The sequence below is a fragment of the Elephantulus edwardii genome, unplaced genomic scaffold (genome assembly GCF_000299155.1).
Source record: "Elephantulus edwardii isolate Elephantulus edwardi_28Jun2011 unplaced genomic scaffold, EleEdw1.0 scaffold00279, whole genome shotgun sequence".
Taxonomy (NCBI): Eukaryota; Metazoa; Chordata; class Mammalia; order Macroscelidea; family Macroscelididae; genus Elephantulus; species Elephantulus edwardii.
The window spans coordinates 22,382-45,753 of NW_006400029.1; the positions used below are offsets into that span (position 1 = coordinate 22,382).

The following is a 23,372-nucleotide window of genomic DNA, read 5'->3' on the forward strand; positions in this document are numbered from 1 at the left end:
GAATTTGGACATCAGTAATTGATGATCTTTTCTGCAAACAGCACTTGGCCTGTTTGTGACTGCTGATACTGAACTTCTCCATTAAGCTTTTTCACTGATGTATTTAATCTGAATTCTGTTCCATACATCAGGTGAGATCCATGTATATACTCACCATTTATAGTTTGTTTCTTCTTAAAAGATATTTGCGATAAATACTTGATTGTTGTTATTGTTGTTGTTATATATGTTCAGTAGCCTGTGACTCATAGTCACCTTATGTACAACAGCTCTAAACCCTGATCTATTCCTTGCCAATCTTAATGTCTCTGACACACCTATTCCATGACCCCAGTCACTGAATCAATCCATCTCATCCAGGATCTTTCTCGCTTGCGCTGTCCCTCCAACCTCCAAAGCATGTTGTCCCTCTCCAAGGTATGATCCTGCCTTTCAACATGTCCTAAGTATGTCACACAAAGCTTCAGAATCTTTGCCTCCAATGAGCAGCCTGCCTTCACTCTTCTAGGACAAACTTGTTTGTTCTCCTAGCAGTCCATGGTATGTTCAATACTCTTCTCTAGCACCGCAGCTCAAAGATATCAATTCTCCTTCTATCATTTCCTACTCATTGTCAAGCTCTCTGATGCATAGCAAGTGATTGCAAAGACCATGACCTGTATCAGGCACACCTTAGTCTCTAGACTGACATCATTGCTCTTCAGTACTTTGGAGAGGTCTCTGACAGCAGACTTTCCCAAGGCAATTGGTCTTTTAATTTCCTGGATGCTGGTACCAAGAGTGTTGATTTTACAACCAAGCAAACTAAAGCTGTCAACAATCTCAGTCTCTTCACCATCTATCATGATGCTGCCAATCGGCCCAGTGGTGCGAATCTTTGGGTTTTGGTTTTTTTTTTATGTTGAGCTTCAATTCATATTGAAAGCTGCAGTTCCTGACCCTCTCCATCATGCGCTTCAGGTCCTCCTTGGTGTCAGCAAGCAGGGTTGTGTTGTCTGCATAACATAGGCTGTTGATGAGTCTACCTCCAATCCTGATGCCACACTTCTCCTCATAGACCCCAGCCTCCTGGATACTAGTGATTGGAACATGGAATGTAAGAACCATGAATGTATAAAAATTAAATATTATAAAGAAAGAAATGAAACACATAAATATTGACATACTAGGTACTGATAAAATAAAATGGACTGGCATGGGATATTTTGAGTCAGAGGATCATAGGATCTACTGTGCTGGAGATGAAAAGGTGAGGAAAAATGGGGTTCCTTTCATAGTTAAAAAAACTCATTTCTAGATCCATCTTGAAATATAATGTTGTGAGTGACAGCATAATATCCATATACATACAAGTAAGTCCAGTGAATACAACCATCATTCAAATATATGCACCAAGAACCGAGCCAAAGAGGAGGAAATAGATGATTTCTACCAACAGTCAGAGATTGATCAAACATGCAATCAAGAAGCAGTAATAATAATGGGTGACTGGAATTCAAAAGTTGGGAACAGAAGAAGAAGAAGCAATAGCAGTTGGAAAACATAGACTTGGTGACAGAAATGAAGCCAGAGATAGAATGATAGAATTTTAGACAATTAATGACTTATTCATTGCAAATATATTTTATAAGAAACACAAACTCAGGCTATACACATGAATTTCACTTGATGGTATGCATAGGAATCAGATAGATTACATCTATGGAAAGATTTGCTGGGCAAGCTCAATATCAGCTGTGAAAACTAGGCCAGGTCCTGACTGTGGAACAGACCACCAACTACTCATATGCAAGTTCAAGTTGAAGCTGAGGAAAATTAAATCAAGTCCACAGGAATCAAAATTTGACCTTGAGTCTATCCCACTTGAATTTCAAAACCATCTCAGGAACAGGTTTGAGGCTTTGGACATTAATGAGCAAAGACCAGATGAGCTGTGAGAGGATATCAAGAATAATTATCCAAGAAGAATGCAAAAGATCATTACAAAGACATAGGAGAAGTAAAGACCAAGACAGATGTCAGAAGAAACTCTAAATATTGCACTGGAGTGCTAAGAAGCCAAAGCAAAGGGAAGAATCAAGAAATTAAAGAGTTGAACAGAAGATTCCAGAGGGTAGCATGGGAAGGCAAAGTAAAGTATTACAATGAAATGTGCAAGGAGCTGGAATCAGAAAATCAATAGGCCAAATTCTCTCAGTATTGTAAGAACAAATCCAAGTCTCAAGTTGCAATACTTAAGGATGCTTTGGGCAGAACATTAAATGATTTAGGAAGCATTAAAAGGAGATGGAAAGAATATACAAAGTCATTGTACCAAAAGGAATTGGCAGACACAGAAGAATTTCATGAAACAACATATGAGCAAGAGCCTGTGGTGATGAAGGAGGCAGTTCAAGCTGATTTGAAAGAATTGGCAAAAAAACAAGGCTCCAGGAGTTGACAGCATACCAATTGACTAATTTTAACAAAGAGACTCTGTCCTGGATGTGCTCACCAATTTGTGCCAAGAAATCTGGAGGACAACCACCTGGCCAACTGACTGGAAGAGATCTATATTCGTTCCCATTTCAAAAAAAGGTGATCTGAGTGCAGAAATTATCGAACAATATTATTGATATCACATGCAAGCAAGATTCTGCTGAAGATTATCCAAAAACAACTGAGAACTGCAAGCTGAGTTTTGGAGAGGCTGTGGCACTGGGGACATTATGGGTAATATTAGATGGATCTTAGCACAAAGCAGAGAGTACTAGAGGAATGTATATCTGTATTTCATTGACTATGCAAAGGCATTTTATTGTGTGGATCCCAACAAACTCTGGCTGACTCTGAAAAGAATGGAAATCCAGAACACTTGATTGTGCTTATGCAAAACTTATACTTGGACCAGGAGGCTTTCTTCAGAACAGATCTAGGAAACACTGCATGGTTCAAAATTGGAAAGAGTGTGCGTCAAGGATGTGTCCTATCTCCATATCTTTTCAAATAATTGATTGGATAAAATTTTATCATCAGATCTCCAGCCTTATTTCTGTCACCAAGGCCATATTTTCCAACTTCCAGTCCTAAGGGCAGTCTCTTCTGTCCTTGAGTTTCTATGACTAAGAGTTTATTTTACTATACAGACTTTGCCTTAGTCTGTGAAAATGGAAGGATTTTATTAGCTCTCTGAACCAAAATGCTCGAGTCATGTCCACAGAAACTCTTTTGGAGAAAGATGTAATGCACAGACTCGGCCCTGCGACTCCAGACTGCCCCTGGGTAGTTTCCCTCTATACTGCAGGTTGAGTCAGCTTACATCTTCTGCCGAGAGCCACTAGATGGCAATCTTACTCTTAATTTTCCAAGCCGATTCAAGTCTTCCCGGCTTCCAGGGTATGTTTTTTCTCTCTGGAATTCAATACTCAATCAACGAAGGGGATAATAGTTAAGAAAAGTTAATTTCCTGCGAAGATTGGAAATTTCTATGTCTTTCCTTTACTGGTGGCCCTGTACACAGATGCCCATGTTCTCTCACAGTGGCCTGTGTGTTTGTTCTGAAGTACAGCCTTGTCCTGGGCACTTATGAGGCAGGTAAGTCTAAAGGAAACATAACTTTGTTATTCAGTAATAATATGTGCTTGCTAAGTCCCTCTGCATTTTTATTAACATTATCTCACTTCAGTCCAAAAGGCTAATTACCCAATTCCTTAATGTAGTTAACCCCCACAGAACTGTCAAGAGCAAGTGAGTGATATGAGAAACATTTTCTCTGGTCTTGATTGAACACATTAAGACTTCTCCAAGCTGCTCTTTAGTCTAACAACTGTTGTCTTCGAACCAACCATCTCAATGTACTTTTTGACTAATATTATTATTGTAGTTTTTGAACTTTTTTGTATTAATGGTAACATACTGATTCTATCCCCTTACATGATGATTTTATTATATATTTTCTTTTATCTTTTTAAAAAAACACCATAATTTTGTGATTCTGAATGCCTTTATAGTAGCCAAGAGATGCTGAGATAGAAGCTGAAAGACAGATATAGTTACTGATAAAATGAAAGGGAAGGGGGGAAAAATCACCTAATTTACTTCCCCCTTCCCACTACCCTGTTTCCTATAAACACTCCTTTTCTGAGAAACTCTTCTTTCGTTCAGTAAGATACATTCCAGGAAAATCCACTTTCATACATACATAGGAGGCTTTCCTCCTATGAGCTCATCACTTTGTTCCCTCACACCTTTCCTTAATAAACATTCAGGACATTTTAAAAATCAAGTTCTTCTGATAGAGGAGACATTATAGCCTCTCAGACACTTGAGATGGAATGTAGTCATCAGGATAAAATGTGTATAGTCATCGTGATAAACATAGGCTTGGCTGCACAAACTAGTAACCATTCACCGTGCCACAGAAAAATGTGTTAGGAGGTCCAGTAGATAAAGCCTACAGTTAGGTCAGCCATTTCAGTACTCAGCAAAGAAATGAAAAATAAAAGGGGAAAAAGAGGGCATTAGAGAGTTTAGAAACGCATCCCTTTTGCACAGTTCTGCAGTGCAGAATGACACCTCACCACTGTTGTTGTTAAGTGCCATCGAGTCGCAGGCGACTCATAGCGACCCTATGAAGGAGAGTCCTCGAGGCTTGTGTGCCTTTCATCCTCTCTCTAGGTTCATAGGGTTTCCGGAGGCAAGCTATTACGGAAGTGGATGCCACTCCTCCTTCCACGCTTGTTTTAATCGGGGAGCTCCACCCCACTCTCCCGTCCGCAATGGGTAGCCACACATTAACGCATTTGACACATCCGTGTCACAGTGTTCAGCCTCACAGGAACCACAAGTGACCGCGGGACGGCTACCAGGGCTTGGTAGCATCGTTTTCTGTCCACTTGGCCAGCTGTTCTCACCATAAGCAATGTAAAAAAAAAAAAAAGATGAGCAATGTGTGTCCTGTGTTCCCTGTGCCTCCTTCCAAGTTTATGTAAGATCTCGATATGCCAAAGAAATAACGGGCCATCAGGGAGAGGGAGACAAGTGAATTTCTTATCTCTAAGAAAATTCAGGGAATGACAAAAACATGAAAATATCTGCAAACTGCCAAATTCCTTTACAAAGACAATGCGCCAGCGCCACCTAATGGGACAATGCATCATTGCCCAATTCCCAGGCCTTTATTACCTACACCTGCCCCAAGCACAGGCCTCAGCTTTTGTGGAACCTTCAATGAAAGAGCAGAGAACACTGTACCATGCATCTGTTCCAAGGTTTTAGTGATGTCCTGAAGGGAGAGTCTCAGCTGCTGCAGGGCTTGGAGGAGCGAGTCCTGGTTGGGCTGTAGGATGGCATTCACTGCCTGAACAAGTGCCTGGGGAGTGAAATTAATTTTCTCAGTTCATTTGCTTTCATATTAAGCTCATTGAGGTGGGTATACCCTGGAGTTAGGGGGACTCCTCTAAGGGTACAACCACTGAGCTGTTTGTCAGAGCCCCTGGAGCATCTCTCAGCTATATCCCGTAGGGTGGGAGAGAAGAATCTAGCCCCTCTGAGCATCTCTTAGGTAAATTCCTGGCTAGGTCATGGTGTTGGCAAAGAATATTGAAAGCATTGTGAACTGTCAAAAGAAAAAAACAAATAATCTTGGAAGAAGTCAGTGTATCATCTGAAGCAAGGAAGGTAAGGTTTCTTTGCACATGCTTTGGACATGTTACCTCCAGTGTCTGGGGAAGGATGCTTCTTGGGAAAGTGGAGGCTCAGTGAAGGGGAAGAAGACCTTCTGAGAGGTGGATTGTATACTGACTGTAGTCCATGTGACTCATCCTTTCTGAACCCCAGTTGGAAGGCCAGTTTCTCAGTCTATACTTTTCAATATACTGTAAGGGCTAGTATGACCATATAGTTTCACTTTGAGAATCCAAGAAGATGCTGTTAATGTTAATGCCATGGCTGGTCATCTTATTGAGAACACAGTGGAGCACTCAAACGATACTCTTAGAAAGGAAAGGAGTAAGGATAAATGTAAATTTAATGTTAATATCTTTAGAAAAGGCATGTGGTGGTTGTGTGCCATTAAGTTGGAAGAGACCCATAGCTGAACCTCCAGAGGGTTTTCAGAGGCAGTAAATCACACGGGAAAAGATTGCCCATCCTCCTCCAGCAGAGCAATTGGTGGATTCGAACTGCATGCCTTCGGATTGCAGCACAGTTTCTTTCACTAAACCACCAGAGCTCCCTTAGTCTTCTAAAAAAATTGTTTTTTATTTTACTTTTTATCTTCCTACTAGTTTATTTACAAATTTTGAATACAAATTTGAACAAATTCTTTCCATTTCCCTCACGCTCCCCTCCCCCCATCAACTTGTACAATCAAATGATTAATCTCCCCTTCCCCCTGCACATCCACATCCCTCTGCTTCCAGTCTCTCCCACCCCTCCAGGATCCTTATACTCATTCTACAATAACGGTTTTATCCAAAAATCTTTTTATAACATCTGGCCTTTTTGTTACTTGCCTGATCCCAGAATGAATTAATTTGCAACCTTCCAGGAGTAGGTAATCTCAATGTTTTGTTTCCGCTCTAGATAATTTTCTTTTCTTCTTAGCCTTGGCACAAGAATATGGTTCTTTTCTTCCTCATCTTCCCTCAATTCTCTGTTTCTCTCTGGACATAATTGCAGTAAACCAGGTAGATTTTAATTTAACTTCATTTCCTCTTAGTAGCTTTCCATGATCTCCCAAAACTAGGTCAAGTTTCAGGTGTGCCTTTGTGACACATCGCTTTCTTTACTTTTGATTTCCCTATTGCACTGCTATCAAATCAATCTTCACTGACAGCTGACCCTCTACTGGGTTTCTGAGGTGATCAATATCACAGGGAGGAGACTGCCCATCTTTCTTCCCTCAGAGCTACTGGGGGATTCGAACCACAGGAGACTCATGACCTATGGTTAACTGTGCAACTAACCAACTGTGGACTTAATCTTGTAGGAAAATCCCTCTCCTTCTGCTGAATTCTATGCTCCTGCAGGGGTCAGGACAGTGTCTGTCTTGTCGACCCCAACATCTCCATTGCCTAAAACCATGTCTGTTCCTTTAATGAGGATAAATGGTCCATTTCCAGCTTTCATGAAATTGAAGTGAGAGATTGTTCTGAGCTGGAAATTAGATTGCTTTTCGCAGAATTGAAACAAGGAAGATGAAGCCTGTGTTTACCTGTATTGAAAAGTCTAGTGCCAAGAAAGAGAAGGAGTTAGGAAGGAAAACTCCAACTGATTTCTCATTAAAAAAAAATTGTTGAGTGGGAAGATACCTTAATCCCAGGCACTGCTGCTTTCTCCACCAAAGCTGTCACCAGGATGAAACCATGCAGACTTTCTCCCCCAGGAAAGGAAATGATGGTGTCCAGGTTCCTTAGGAAGGAAGTGATGACCCGGTTAGAAGTATAGAGCCTAATTCCTCACTGCAACTACATCCCCACCACGTTGGGAACGTGCAGGGTAAAATCTGCAAATAACTTTTCCTCTCCATGTGGTAACCCAGAGGAGGGAACATGCACCTTCATCAAGGAGAAATTCAATCAATTCAAGCCCAAGTTTACCTGCCCTAAGAAATCTCAAAGTCTAAAATGTCCTTGATGGACTCAAACAAAAGTGCTCTCTAACAACAGATGACCATCTGAAGCATGTGGCAGAAGACTTGTCAAATACATATTTGCTTCTTCCAGGGCCAGTTCTGTGAGCCACTGTAATACTAATTTTAGGAGTTGCAAGCTCTTAAAGCCAGTTTTAAGGCTTATAGGCAACAGCAAAAGAACTCTTTTTTTAGAAAAAAACAAGACATTATGGCTTGGAGAAGCCAGGTAGTTTGCCTTGGTTCCTCTGGTTGACTAGCCAGGGCCAAGTCTAGTATCAAGCTTCATAATCAAGACAATGCTCGATTGATCTATGGCATTTTTAATACATTGCTGAATTGTTAAAAGGACCATTTTTTCATCACCTTCTGAAATAGCTTGTCTCCAGAAACCCTATAAACCTGGAGAAAGGATGAAAGTTATACAAGTGTTCAGGTCTTTCACTCATAGGGTCGCTGTGAGTCCTCTACAGCTAGCCAGCACTTACCAACAACAACATAAAGAGAGATCAGTTGGCCTAGTGGACAGAAAGTTATGTTACCAAGCCAAAGGTGGGTGACTTTCATCTGTGGCCCTCAGGCCTGTTTTTAATTATTTTTGGTCAAACATTCTTCCAGGTCATATAGTCCTGGTCTATTCACTTGCTATGCAGAGGTAACTCATGTTTGCTGTGAAGCTGAAAACAGTGACACTGATGTGTCAAATGTGACAATGGTTTCCGATGGTGGACAGTGTTTGGTGGAGCTCCCCAATTAAAACAAACTTGCAAGTAAGAGTGGACTCTACTTCTGAAATAGCTTGCCTGCAGAAACCCTATGAACCTGGAGAAAAGATGGAAGTTATACATGTGTCCAGGTCTTTCATTCGATTAAATTATCCCAGATGTACATCTAAAAAACCTAAAAGCTTAACTCTAAATATCAAATTTCTCTCTTGTATTATAAACATATTGATGAGCTTAAAATATTAGAGACAATAATAGCAACAAAAAAAGAGACAAAAGTGGCCTAGAAATGGCTTTGCTCCACAGGGCTATAGCACTGTGGAGAGCAGTATCCTCCTTTCATCCCTCCAACTCCCGAGCATCAGATTCTGTGCAGAACCCTTCTAATGGAGTTAATATTTTGTCATGGAAAAGGCAATATGACCTTAGAGAATTCACAGAGAAAATGCAGCCAAAATCATCAGGAACTGACCTACCCCTCCAGATCACTAGATCTCTCTATTAACGACAAAAAAGCTCAGACTTACTGCCGTAGAGTTAGAATTGACTCATAGCTGATCTGCCAGCAAGTTTTCTGAGACTGTAACTTCACAAGGGAGAAGATTACTCATCTTTCTCCTGTTGAGCCACTGGTAGATTTGAATCTCCAGCCATCTTTTGGTGAGCAGCCCTCCTCCCTACGGACTATGCCACCAGAACTGCTTGCAGGATGTGCCAAAAGAAACTTTTCTGGAGCTGTAATAACCTCTGTCTATAATTTGACCCTTCAGAAAATTTCAGTGAGACTAGAGATCTCCCCCCCACCCCAGACTATTAGACCTTAAAAAGTCACAGAGGACTAGTAATGTACTTAATTATTATCTTATTTTGTTTGCTTTATTATAGAAAGATTTGAATATTAAGAAAAAATTAATCTCCTAAAGTCTCTCCTGGAGAGGGTGAAACCACTCTGATTGGGACAGCACAGGAGAAGAAGACCCCGATAAGACAGACTGACACAATAACTGGGGCATTGAGGTTAGGTGTGTCAGAATAGTGAGACCGGCTCAGGATAGAGCTGAGTTCAGAGCTATTGTGATTAGGATCCTTATGAGTCATAGTTGACTCATCAGCACATAACAACAATCCCTACTGGACCATGGAAGTCACTGTTAACTTGTAAATTAGTAATTTTTGGCTCTTGTTTGTCTATGTGGAAGGTTTCTAGGTATTTACGTAGGGTTGTTATGAGTCACAAGCGACTCAACGGCACATAACAACAACAACATATTTGATTATAGCTGATACTCTACTACAGATACAAATCAATATGCTTTCTTTCTGTATTGTTCATGAGCTTTTAAAGTTTGCATTGCTTCCAAATTAGGTAAAGGATTTCTGAGAACTTACCTGATTTCCAGAAAACTAGTCAAATTGTAGTTATCAGCAGCCACAAATGAAAAAGAAAATAAAAAGGATAATTCAGTTTGGAAACCAGATATTATTGTTAGGTCTTCTGGGGTCACATTCACACAACTCTCTCCCCAGCCCTCATAGTCTCTCTCTCTGTATCTCTCTCTCTCTCTCTCTCTCTCTCACACACACACACACACACACACACTCACTCACTTTGTGGTTTAATGTGTTTTGTTCACAATTTCCAGGGTGTGGCTAGACTGTGGACTCCTGTGTTTGTTTTAAAACAAAAATATAACAAAACCACCATCAACAAAAAGATACCATTGAGTTGATTCAAACTTAGCCTGGCTCATGTGTGTCAGAGCAGGACTGCTCTCCACAGGGCTTTCAATGACCAGTTGTTCAAAAGGGGATCACCAGACCTTTCTTCAGAAGTACCTCTGGATGGATGGCCGAGACCTCTCACCTTTTAGTTAACAAATTAAACCAAATCTCAAGTCATAGGTTAGCCCTAGAACATGTGGTTTGTGGCCATCTTGTTACATTATTTTACTATTCTCTTCATTTAAAAAAATGCATTGTAACTACTACAAACACAACATTCTATGCCACTATTGTATTTATCTTTTGAGACTTGCTGTTAGATCAAGTTTCACTCCCTTACCAAGGTTTTGCCTGGCATTTAACTGGCACTGATGCGATTTCTCTGAAATCTTGAAGAACTGATTGCATTGCTCTCTGACATTAGTCATAGATTGTGCTCTCCTTATTTATATCCACACTGACTCTATTTTGTTTCTCTTTCTTTCACATCTTCATATTCCAAAGAAGTAACAACTACCAGGAAGGAAATGTGGTAAGACCAGTATTTTGTGTCTGCACTGCTAGGATTTCAGCTGGTGTCACAGTGGTTAATTGCTGAGATGCTAGGCTGACTGAATGGTTGATGGTTCAAACAGGTGCTCAGTAGTAAGATGAGGATGAGGAAGTCCTGTATAAAAATCTGAGCCTTGGGAAGCCCAAAGGGCAGTTCTATTCTGTTTTATAGGGTCACTATGGAACTCTGTGTGTGTTTGGGCAAGGAGATAGTTGCTTTGTATTCTCTTTTACCAAAAAGCCAGCATTTTTGTTGTATTTTTTTTACTTTCTCCTACCAATTCAGCTATTCTTTTTTCTTTACAAACTTTCCAGTTCTTATCTTTCTATTAGAATCACCCAGTTAGGTTATTTAATATCCAAAAGGTTGACCAGAATCATCACTGTGTGTGTTATCATTTATTATTTTTCATCATCCAGATTCTGAGCATGTTTCCACAGCTTCTCCTTGGAATACTGATTATTAATTTTGTTAGTAAAGCAGAGTTAGTCAAAGATCATACTTAAAAGTTAAAAAAAATTAAAATCCCAGGACTCAAGTATTTTTTAATAAAATTTCATTTTAATTGTGATTTTAACACACATTTACAGAGAAGTTAGATTTTCATTCGTTCATTGTTGCACATTTTACCCGCTTGCCCTCCATTCCCCCTCCCCCCAGTTCATTATTTTCTTAAATATTCATTCATTGTTGCACAATTACCTCACTTGCCCCTGCTGCACCCCTAGTCCACTTTGCAATGACATATCTCTTATTCTGGGCTGTTGTACATACAAGTTCAGAAGGCTTTAAAAGAAACAGTGAGGCCTGATCTCACTGCTTTCTCCAAGTAGGTTAGATTTAGTGCTTTACTGTCTGCTGAGAGTCTAATTTCTTAAATGAGGATCTCTAGTCTACTCTGGCAGTTCTGTGTTTGCCCACAACCACAATTCTGTGTTTGCTGGAGAAATGTTTTTTCACATCTACCGTACATTTCTCTTTAGCTCTTATGGTCACAGTTATCTGAAGTAAGTTCAGTTGTGAAAACACAGTTGCTGAGATCTTTCACGCCTCACCATTTTGCCTCCTTTCTGATTATTTATTGAAATTCCATTTGCTAAAGAATCTTGCTATTTCTTTCTTTTCCTTTTAATTTAAAATACTTTTTTGTTGTGGTTTTAATGAAAGTTTACAGAAAACTTGGATTTCCATTCATTCAATTGCTGCACATTTTCCTTCCTACACCCCAGTTCACTTTAAACACAAAAAATAAATGTAAGAAAAAACCAGAAACCAAAATCAAAACCTAGACAGATGCTCTCCTCAACTTTCTCAGCCCAACAACCTATATGTTCATTCATAATCATAAATTTATTGGTTCTTTCAGGATTTAAAAAGTCAAATATGATGCTGTTGAGTCATTTACAACTCATGCCAACCCCCCCCCCCATTGGGTTTCCAAGACTGGAAATACATTTCCTTTTATTTTATTGCAAGTTTACAGATTTTCTTATGTTTTCATTCAATTATTTACAGATATTTTGCTTTATGATATAAATTAAAAGAATGTATTTCATTAATTACAATGTCTAATCATACCATTATTGCATAATGCTATTTATGAATTTTTGCTTTCTCTCCCTCCTGTCTCAAGGTTATAAATATTAACAGGAACGGACTACCTCATTTCCTCTTATGAAGCCATTGATAGCAGCATATTGCCTAATCTAAACTACAGTCAGGGCCTCTTCTATTTGTTCACAGAGATCACTTATTGAGGTCTATGTTCCTACCTTGACTTAGGTAGAGAACATAAGTTAGGGAGTAGTACAAAGTTAGGTGAAAAAAATTAGTAAAGTCTGTTTATAAAACATAAAAGAAGTCAGGCTGAGAAATACAGACTGATACCGTAGCGAACCAGAACCTGTGACCAGGGCTCTTTTATTCAAGGTGGATTCAGAAGGTCTGCTATTTTGAGCTTGTATTCAGTTTACTTCCTTTACTTGGAACATTCCTAATTAAAAAAAAATACTTGAAAAAGCCTCATTGTTTCTTGTGCAAAAGTCTTGACCATCTCCGCCTAAGTTTCAGTGTGTTTAGATAAGAGTATTCTCTCTCTTCTTACCCGTCTGGATCACGCTTAGTCCAATTTGCCAGCACCAAGTCTGAGTGCACCAGGATAGGAGGAAGGCCCAAATTCCTGGAGACCTCCACAAAAGGAAGGGCAAGATTTCTTGGCAGAATCTTTTGGATATAAAAGAAGACAATTAACAAATCCTAGGATTATTGCAGTGAGGGAAGTAACTTTGGCTGGGTTTATCCCAGCAACTCTGTGGTAGAGAAACCAACTGAGGACATGACCACTTCAAAGTTATATTTTCTATGAATTTATGGAAACACTATCAATGAGTGCAAGCTGCAATATGTGACACTTATAATAGTGAATTCACATGCAAAGTACAAAATAGCTTCTGAAAATTGTCTAAGCAAAAGAGATTACCAAAAAGTTTAAGCAAAGGAGTTAATAAAAAAAATATGTGTGTATGTGTGTGTGTATTTCTTTGGGTGAAGTAAATTAAATCCTCACTTGAAAATATGAGACAATGAGCTTGAAGTAATTGAAAGTATGCCAATTTAATTTCTCTTATTTTATTTTCTTTTTCTTATTGTGTACCGTCAAATCAGATTCAACTGGCACAGGAGGAGATTGCCCCTCCTTCTCCAGCAGAGCATCGGATGGATTTGCACTATGCGTCTCCAGGATTGCAGTGCAGCTTCTTGCCATTAGGCACTAGAGCGCCCTGAAAGTATGTCAAATTAAGCTCATCCAGAGATGCCCCAAAAGAAAGTCCTGGAGATCTACTTTTGAACAGCCCTGGGAAACCCAATGGAGGACAGTTGTACGCAGACACAAGCGGAGTGACCATGCATCAGAAATCACTCTGCAACAACTGGTTTGGTATATGTAAGTCTGGTGGCCTTGGGGGTAAGATATTGCACTCCCAACACAAAGGCAGGAGGTTCAAATCTATCTTGCTTCTCTGTGGGAAAAAAAAAGAAGAGCAATTTCTTCCCATGAAATCTACAACCTCTGAAAACTCACTGCAGGATCAGCTAGGAGTCGATGCTGGCATGCCAATGAGTTGTTTTGTTTTGTTTATGTAGATACATGCCACAAACACTTCATCTATAATTTTATAGGGAAATGTACCTCTCTGGTGGTTCAAATTCACCAGAGCTCTGAGGAAAATCTCCTCCTATGTGATTTTCAGTCTTGGAAATTCAAAGGAGGACCAGCTATTATTCTATTCTGACAAGATGGCAACAAGTGATAGTGAATTACATTGTTGTGTTTGTTGTTAAGTCCTGTCTAGTTGTAGGAGACTCATAGTGACCCTATGAACGAAAGACCTGAACATTTGTAGAACTTCATCTTTTCTCCAGCTTCATAGGGTTTCTGGAGGCAAGCTATTTCAGAACTGGATGCCACTCCTGCTCCCAAGCTTATTTTAATTGGAAAGCTCCACCAAACACTGTCCACCATGGGAAGCCATTATCGCATTTGACATATCAGTGTTACAGTGTTTAGCATCGCAGAAACCACACGTTACCTCTGTACAGCAAGTGGACAGACCAGGACTATATGACCTAGAAGAATGTTTGACCAAAACCAATTAAAAACAGGCCTGAGGGCTATGGATTAAAGTCACCCACCTTTGGCTTGGTGGCATCACTTTCTGTCCACTAGGCCAACTGAGCTTTCTTTGTTGTTGTTGTTGTTGTTAAGTACCATCAAATTGTAGGCAACTCTTTGCAATATAATGATAATTGGTGATTGCAATGCAAAAGTTGGAAACAATGCAAAAGAAAGTGTAGTTGCAAAGCATAGACTTGGTAACAGGAATAAGGTTGGAAATAAAATGGTTTAAGTTTGTATATTCAAAGACTTATTGATCACAAATACCTTTTTTAAAAACACAGACAATGTCTTTATATGTGGACCTCACCAGATGGACTTCATAGGAATCTGGTTGACTATCTTTGTGGAAGAAATCATTGGATAAGCTCAAAAGCAGCAGTAAAAACCAAACCAGGTGCTGACTGTAGAACAGACCATTAATCACTCATGTGCAAGTCCAAATTAAATCTGAAGAAAATTAACATGTTGTCGCACACTTTTTAAACTGACAACTGTGCTTAGAAACACATTTGCCGTCATTTGCAGCAACATGTTAAAATAAGTCCTTACTCACCAAAAATAGAATCTTGTCTACCTCACCGGAATTTATAAATCACCTTATGAATTGAAGTGTTAAACACCAATTATTGAAGTCCAGATGAGTTGTAGGATGAGATTATGAATATTATCAATGAAGAGAACAAAAGATCACTAAAAAGACAAGACAGAAGAAAAAAGAGACAAAAATAAATATCAGAAGAGAGCCTGAAACTTGAACTGGAGCATCAGGAAGCAAAAACACAGGGAAGGGAGGCTTAAATAAAAGAATTGATCAGAAGATTTCAAAGGGAAGCTAGGGAAGACAAAGCAAATTCCTATAACAGAATGCGTAGAGATCTAGAATTAGAGAACAAAGAGAGAAAACATGCTCAGCAGTTCTCAAGCTGAAGGAACTAAAAATCAAATTCAAGCTTCAAGTTGCAATATTTAGGGATGCCTTGGGAAAAATCTTAAATTATCCAGGAGATTTCAAAAGAAGATGATAGGAATGTACAGAGTCACTGTAACAAAAAAAGAGAATTGTCTGACAGTGATACATTTCAAGAAGTACCATATAATCAAGAACCAGTGATGATGAAGGAAGAAATTCAAGCTGCACTGAAGGCATTGGCCAAAAAGAAAACCTCAGGAATAGATGGGATACCAATTGAAATGTTCAAATGACAGATACAGCTCTAGACCTGCTCACCAGTTAATGCCATAACATTTTTTTTTCTATAATTATATTTTATTAATTTTCATAAACATTTACAGAGATTTTGGGCTTCCAGTCATTCATTGTTGCACTATTCTCTCTACCCTCCTCCCAGTTTGTTCTTGTCCAAATGCCACAGTGCTTGTCAAAGCCAGTTCTGATTAATCTTCTTTGTCAGTGTGTCCTTTGCCATTCCCTATCACTCCTCCCTGAGAGAGACTTCACCCTGAGTCATAAGGAAAAGGGGATGGCGTATTCTCTTAGCTACTTCCTGCTGAAAAGGGACGCTGTGGGTTTCAGGGTGAAGATCTTCTCTCACTACTCTAAAGGGCTCCTTTGGCAGTAGGAAACACATAGACTATTATGGAGATTGATTTTGGAATTTAGATGCACTCTTATTGATTGTGCTTGGCTGTACATGTTCATATCCTTGAAGATGTATCATGGGGGTGTTGCAACCTAGAAGACACAAATTTGACTAACAAGTTATAAGTACATGAGTCAAAAATTATGGAAAAGTAAAAGAAAAGATTCTTTCATTGGTTTACAAACCCTCCCCCAGGTCCCCTCCACCATGTAGCCCTCGCTCTAGTCTCCTGTGAATTCCATGACATTTTGAAGACAACTGCTTGGCCAACTGGTTCAAAGAGATCAATATTTATTCCCATTCCCCAAAAAAGGTGGTCCACTGGAGTGTGAAAATTATCAAACAATATCATTAGTATCACATACAAGAAAAATCTTGCTGAAGACCATTTTAAAAAATGGCTAGAACAGTACGTAGAGAACTACCAGAAGTTGAAACTAGATTTAAAAGAAATTATGGCATCAGGAATATCATTGCTGATGTCAGAAGAATCCTGGCTGAAAGCAAAGAACACCAGAAGAATGTCTATTTGTGCTTTATTGACTATGCAAAGGCATTTGACAGTTTGGGTCATATAAAAATTACAGTTAACAGTGAGAAAAATGGGAATTCCAGATCACTTGATTATGCTCATGCAAAACCTAGAACTATACCAAAAGGTTGTCATGTGAACATAGCAAAGAAACACTGGATGATTTAAAATCAGGAAAAGTGTACATCAGGGTTGTATCCTTTCTCTAAACCTATTCAGTACGTATGCTGAGCAAATTATTTGAGAAACTGAAGTCTATGAAGAAAATTACGTTATCAGGATTTGAGGAAGGCATCAATAATCTTCGTTATGCAGATGATAGATCTTTGTTTGTTCAAAGTGAGGAGGACTTGAAATGCTAGCTTCAGAAGGTTAAACACTGCAGCCTTCAATGTGGATCATATTTCAATGTCAAGAAAACCAAAATCCTCACCACTGGACCTATAGGCAATATCATGATGAATGGAGAAAGGATTGAGACTGTCAACAACTTTATCTCACTTGGATCCACAATCCATACACTTGGTACCAGAAGTCAGGAGATCAGGAGATACTTGCACTGAACAAGTGTACTGTCAGGGACCTCTCCAAATTCTTGAGGAGCTCTGTCATCAGTTTAAGGATTAAGGTGCACCTGATTCAGGCCGTGATATTTTCAGTCACTTCCTATGCATCTGAGAGCTGGACATTGAATACAGAGAATAGAAGAATTGATGCCTTTCAACAGTAGCACTGGAGAAGAGTGCAGAAGATCCCATGGACTGTCAAAAGAACAAATAGATATATCATAGAGAAGGTATACCCAGAGTACTTCTTGAAAGCAAAAATGGTGAAGCTTTGTCTCATATTTTGGACATATTTATATGAGAGGTTATTCGTTGAAGAGGGACTTCATACTTTGGAAAGTGGATAGGTGAGGAAAGTGGAAGATCTGCAACTAAGTGGGTTGACACTGTGACTGTGGCAATCAGTTTGAATGTATAGAGTAGTTCAGATCGGTTGTTGATAGGATCACTATGAATTGGACTCAACTCAACAGCACCTAACAACTATAATATAGCTATATAAGCATATGGGAGCTCTGGGATCCTAGAAGCTGTGGAGTTCCACTGCCAACCCAAAAGGTGTATGATTTGGATCTACCAGGTGTTTTGAAGGAGAAAGATGGGTGATTTCTCTCTGTGCAATTTATAGTCTCTGAAAACCCACTGGAGAGTCACCTATGAGTAGGTTCTGGCTTGATGGCACTTAGCACCAACATACATACATATATATGTAGAATCTGTATATGTGATATTTTCTTGCCTTTATGTATTTTCCACTCACAGTAAGCCCACATAACAGTAAAACTGCCCCATAGGGCTTCCTGGGTGGCCTCTTTCTAGAATCAAATAGTTAATTCTTTTTCCAGGGAACCTATCAACCATCCAGTTGACAACTAAGCATGTAATCATCCCACCACCAAGCTTCTTTTTATATAATCATATATGTATGAATCTTCTTTCCATCAAAGAGAACAGAGAACCCAAGAAAAGAAAACGGAGAATCCTGCACAAAGACAGACTCTGTTGATCATGCCATAAATCAAACCAAATAAAAACATTACAAGCTTCATAAGACAATCCTATTCCAACCTCTGAGTTATCTGAGGAAAACTGCAGAGTCCGTCTGCCCACTGGTGCAGAAAAGCTACTCACACTAGCAAAAGTATTTCTCTATAGAAAAGGTGAAATTAGTCTAGATTCTGAAGAACAAGCTTATGTTCTCTACTTCCCATCTCCTTTCTCATTTCTCTGAAAGACAGAAATATCTAATAAAGCTTTGCTGCTTCTACTTTTGTTTTCAAGTCAATTCTCAAATAGAATTGGCACAGAACTGTTTCTTAGGTAAGACACAATAAAGAGCTTTGACAAGTTTTGAAATTGAAACCCAAGGTAACTTTTTCCTTGAGAGACAGCAGATGGAGTGGTTAGAGGACAAGTGCAGTGTTTAATTAGCTGATAATGCAAGGACTTTAAGCAGAAAAAAAAGAAGCATGAGATGAGTGGGGGAAAGCACGTAGAGGGCCTGGTCTATATGCCTGTGAACTGCCAGACTATTTAGGCACCATGCTGCTCAACCTTCTCTCCAATTATGATGAAGGTGAGAACAGCAGACATGGGAGGAAGAACCTTTATAATGCTTTGTTATGCACCTAGATTCTATTCTTAGACACAGAATTTGTTTGTATTTTAATGAAATGTACTGACCCAGTTAAAAAAATCTGAAACCACTCTATACTTTCCTGATCTCTCAGTTGCCTGTGTTAACTTGAAGATTAAATAAAAAGAGGTACCAGTCAGGCATGGGTGCTCATAAAGATGTAGAGTTTCATTGAAAAAAAAGAACTCATTAAATATTACAGAAAATGGATGACTCTGGAGGACATTGCTGAGAGAAATATCTCAGTCACAAAAGGACAAATATTGCATCATGCCACTGTTGTAAAAAGGGACTGAAATCGGAGTTGAAGGAAGACTGAAAAGACCAGATAAATTATGTATACTGCATTGAAACAGATGAGGGAGAGGACTGTTTGAAAGGGATATATGATTAAGTATTACTGTCATGACAGGAGTCCAGAATGAAGGCTGCATAGTGGAGTGGACTAGGGGGCAGGGATTGCATAACAATGAAAGAGTTTTTCTTTTACTTTTCAAAGAGAAGAGCAAATTGAGGGGGAAAGGGTGGGCAGGGAGAAAAGTGCAACAATGAATGAATGGAAACCCTAAGTCTCTGTAAACTTTCATTAAAATTAATTTTTAAAAAGGATGTGGAGTTCTAGAACAAGGATAACACCCTGAATTACGGAAAAGGTTCATTTATAAGAAATGAAAGGTGTACTGTGGAGAGTGGAGTTCTGAAACTTCATATCTCTAAGTATGGATTAGATTGCAAATATAAAGAATAGACATGGAAATACAGAAAATGTAGATGCATTTTGAAAAGGCACACTAAGAATTAGTTAGGTAGAACACAATATTAAAATAAAAAAAGAAGTAGTGTTTTAAATGTCATTGTGTCCTTTCTCAGGAAAAAGGACTAAGGAGGCTGGTATTCCAGTTCTATCGCTTTCATTATTTTCTTTTTTCTAAAGCATCAACTTATTGTTCAGGTAGAAACTTACAGAAAAGAAGGAATAGTGTTAAATACAGAGGTGTTGGTCTGAATGACAATGAATTCTACACTCCCACCCAGAAGAATTTCAATGTTAATGAGCTACATTTAATTTCTCACAACTTCTAGTTTTCCCACTTTTATACTTTATGTATTCGTGTTTCAAATATTAAAACATATTTACAACTGTTTCTCCTCATTTTGATTGACTTCCAGTCTGGGTCTACTTCTATTACTATACCTATCCACGTTCTTCTATTTTTCTTTTATTATTTTTAATGAAAGTTTACAGAGACTTAGGGTTTCCATTCATTCATTGTTGCACTTTTCTCCCTGCCCCCTCCCCCTCCCCAATTCGCTCTTCTCTTTGAAAAATAAAAGAAAAATTCTTTCATTGTTAAACAATCCCTCCCTCCAAGTCCACTCCACTGTGCAGCCTTCATTCTGGACTCCTGTCATGACAGTAATACCTAATTATATATACCTTTTAAACAGTTCTTTCCCTCACTGTGGGCTTTAGACAAGTAATTTCATTTCTGTGATCCTCAGCTGTCTACAAAACCTTAAGAGTGAAGCCTCATTACACTATGAAATTATGAAAGGTGATAGAGATAACTGGTGTGTAGGTTATAGTTGTTGTTGCTGTTAGATACCATTAAGTCAGCTCCAATTCACAGAGATCCTATTATGTACAGCAGAACAAAACACTTCTTGGTCCTGGACCATCCTTACAATCATAGTTATGGTTGAGCCAGTAGCCATTGTTTCAATTGTTGCAGCCCTTGTATTGTTCTAGCTCATTGAGGCTCTTTATCCTTCTCTCTGACCCTTTTCTTTACCAACAATGACATCTTTCTTCAGGGAATTACAGCTTCTGCAAACCTGCCCAAAAGTATGTGAAATGAAGTTTCACCATCCTTATCTCTAAGAAGCCCTCTGGTTTCATTTACTCTAGAGTTACAAATTCTTTTGGCAAGAAAAACAGTGTACTTTATATCAGGTTGTTCTGCCCACGAAATGCCCCTCAAAGAAATCTAAAAACACGTCTGAAATTTCAAGAGCGTTTATTTTATTATTTCCAAGCGTGGAGACTTTTCCCCTCTTCAGGAAGGTGGTGAAGGAAAAAAGCCCTGAGTTTCCCCTCCCACTTACTTTTATAGCTCTTTTGAGTGCCCCTGTTAGGGCAGGGGGATTGCGATCATGGTTGGTGGGCTGGGGGATTAGTCATTTGGGTTGACATTTGACAGGCTGGCTACTTTGCCCACCTTTATTCTTTCTGTGTCACGTAGACACTAGTTAATCCCTTACTTTTCAGGGACAGACATGGTTTTACCTGGGGCACTCGTGTTCGCCCTAAGCTAAGAATTTTTATGGCCCTCTTCTGCCTCTAGCGTTAATGGGGGTTTATAAAAAAATGGGGTTTCTGCTGTCCCTTCACAGGTAATATTCCAGGTGACATATCAGGTATTTCATTGACCCTTACCTGTTCGGGCTGTGTCTCTCCTTCCTGCCAGACATATCCCATGGTAATTGAGCTCAGGACCAAGTGGGCCAGGCGCTGTTCCCGGTAACTCTCTAAGAAATGGCAGTTCAAGAGAGGCATCTGTTCAAGAGAAGTGTTAAAGATTACCATTTGAGGTGGTGAGATGGAGAAGAGAGTTCTGTAATAGAAATGTGTAGGGGAGTAAGAGAAATAGTTACATTTCCATGAAAGAAATATGAACCTATGGACACACCAGATCCTAGAACAAAGGTGTATGAGGTGGCCCACATGGCACACCACATGGTTGTGCCAGTTACCGGTCTCCATCACTGAAGGTTGGAATATTGTAGAATGATTGCCTCCCAGAAGCTCTGGTATTCGTAGTTTTCTAGGATTTACATTATGAGTTTGTGTTGAAGCTTCTAAAATGCTTTCATTGTATCTATTGATATGAATGAGTAACTCTGCCCGTATAGAATTACATTGCTAAACCATAAACTGCACATCTCTAGTAGTTTGAATCTAGTGCTGGTACCTTGAGAAGAAGATGGGAAGTCTCTTCCCATTGTAATTAAAACCTTAGAGACTCCACAGAGGGTCTCAGTGAGTTGGAATGACATGAAAATTGTGAGAACAGCATGAAGGTTGATATTATTTTATAACCATCTCCCACACATCATTCACAACCCTGTCTTAGCAAAGTACTCCTGCTTATTGGCATCATTTAACTCTAATAAAAGCCCTGAGCCATGGCTTTGGTAATCTTCAACTAATACAGGAGTAAAATGAGACACAATGGAATTGAGAATTTGGCCAAATCCCTATTAGGAAGGTGGCTGAACTGGGTCAATTCTTGTATGAATATGGATGGTGACCCTGGCTAGGTCTTTTCACCTCTCCATGCCTGTTCCCTGATTGACAAAATAAAGCTAACAACAATGTCTTTGCTAGGTTCATAGGTATTACCATAACTAAAAGTAGCAGCTTTACAAAAGGTATTGTTAGTAGAAGTTCTGGTAAAACAGTTAACAGTTCTGTCACATCTATCCCTCCTGTGTTGATTGATGCTAACAAGCTCAGAGCACCTGGGTACCCTTCCATTTTACCAGAAAGGTGACCCTACTAGAACATGAAATTTTCAAGCTATGTCATTAGTATCACACATAGGCAAACTTTTGCTGAAGATATTTTAAAAATTATTGTAGCAGTATTTTACCAGGGACCTGACAGAAATTGAAGCTGAATTCAAAAGAAGTAGTGGAATGAGGGACATCATTATTGACGTTATATAGTAATTAACTGTGTTTTCTTACTGTGCAAAAATATTTGATTGTAGGGAACAAAAGTGATTACTAATAATAATGCAAATAATTGGAAATCCCAAACACTAAAGGCCCATTCACATACTATACCAAGAGGCCATGGTTTAAACAGAACAAGGTGAGGTACAGCATATTTGAAAATCATAAAAGGTGTATGTCTACAGATGAGGGAGAAAACTGTTTAAAAGCGATATGTGGTTAGGTATTATTTTCACAACAGGAGTCCAGAATGAAGGCTGCACAGTGGAGTGGGCGTGGGGGGAGGAATTGTATAACAATGAAAGAATTTTTCTTTTACTTTTCAAAGAGAAGAGCAAATTGAGGGGGTGGAGTTGGGCAGGGAGAAAAGTGCAACAATGAACAATAAATGAGTGGAAATCCTAAGTCTGTAAACTTTCATTAAAGTTAATTTAAAAAAAGGTGTGTGTCTTTGCACTAAATTGTAATCCTATAAACCGGATTATAATTTCATGGGCAGAAGAATATGGAATTGGAGGAAGACTTATTAACAACCTACAATATGAAGATTATAGCAACTTATCAATATGAAGATTTCAGCAACTTTATTTGCTAAAAGTGTAAAGGACTTGAAACACATTTTGTTGAAGATCAAAAAACAGCCTGCAGTATGAATTACATCACAACACAAAGAAAATAATAATTCTTCAAAATAGACAAACAAGTAACATCATAATAAGTGGGGAAAGTGTTGAAGTTTTCAGGATATAAATATTTGGACCCACAATCAAGCTTTTAGTTTTACTAAAGAAATCAAAGTATTGAAGTGGGCAGATGGGAAAAATCTCATTAAGGTGTTGCAAAGTAAAAATAAATCACATTGAAGGAGATAATGCACCTGGGCCAAACTGTTGTTTTTGTTATGTGCCATCGAGTCATTTGCGACTCATAGCGACCCTATGCACAACAGCCCTAAACCGTGCTCTATCCTGTGCCAATCGCACTGTCTCTGACACTCCCATCCTGATT

The 23,372-nt window shown here is 39.0% G+C and overlaps 1 protein-coding gene across 1 annotated transcript in view; it reads right to left on the reverse strand.

Moving 5' to 3' along the window:
• Nucleotides 1–5,134: 5,134 nt before the first annotated feature.
• The window catches only part of IDO2 (indoleamine 2,3-dioxygenase 2), a 74,897-nt gene continuing 56,659 nt past the window's right edge, over nt 5,135–23,372 (reverse strand). The window contains exons 4-8 of the mRNA XM_006900298.1: nt 21,064–21,183; nt 12,717–12,835; nt 9,727–9,741; nt 7,293–7,392; nt 5,135–5,350 (exon numbers count right to left, since the gene is read on the reverse strand). Of these exons, the coding sequence (XP_006900360.1) occupies nt 5,135–5,350; nt 7,293–7,392; nt 9,727–9,741; nt 12,717–12,835; nt 21,064–21,183 (570 nt within the window). The remainder of the gene's footprint in view (nt 5,351–7,292; nt 7,393–9,726; nt 9,742–12,716; nt 12,836–21,063; nt 21,184–23,372) is intronic.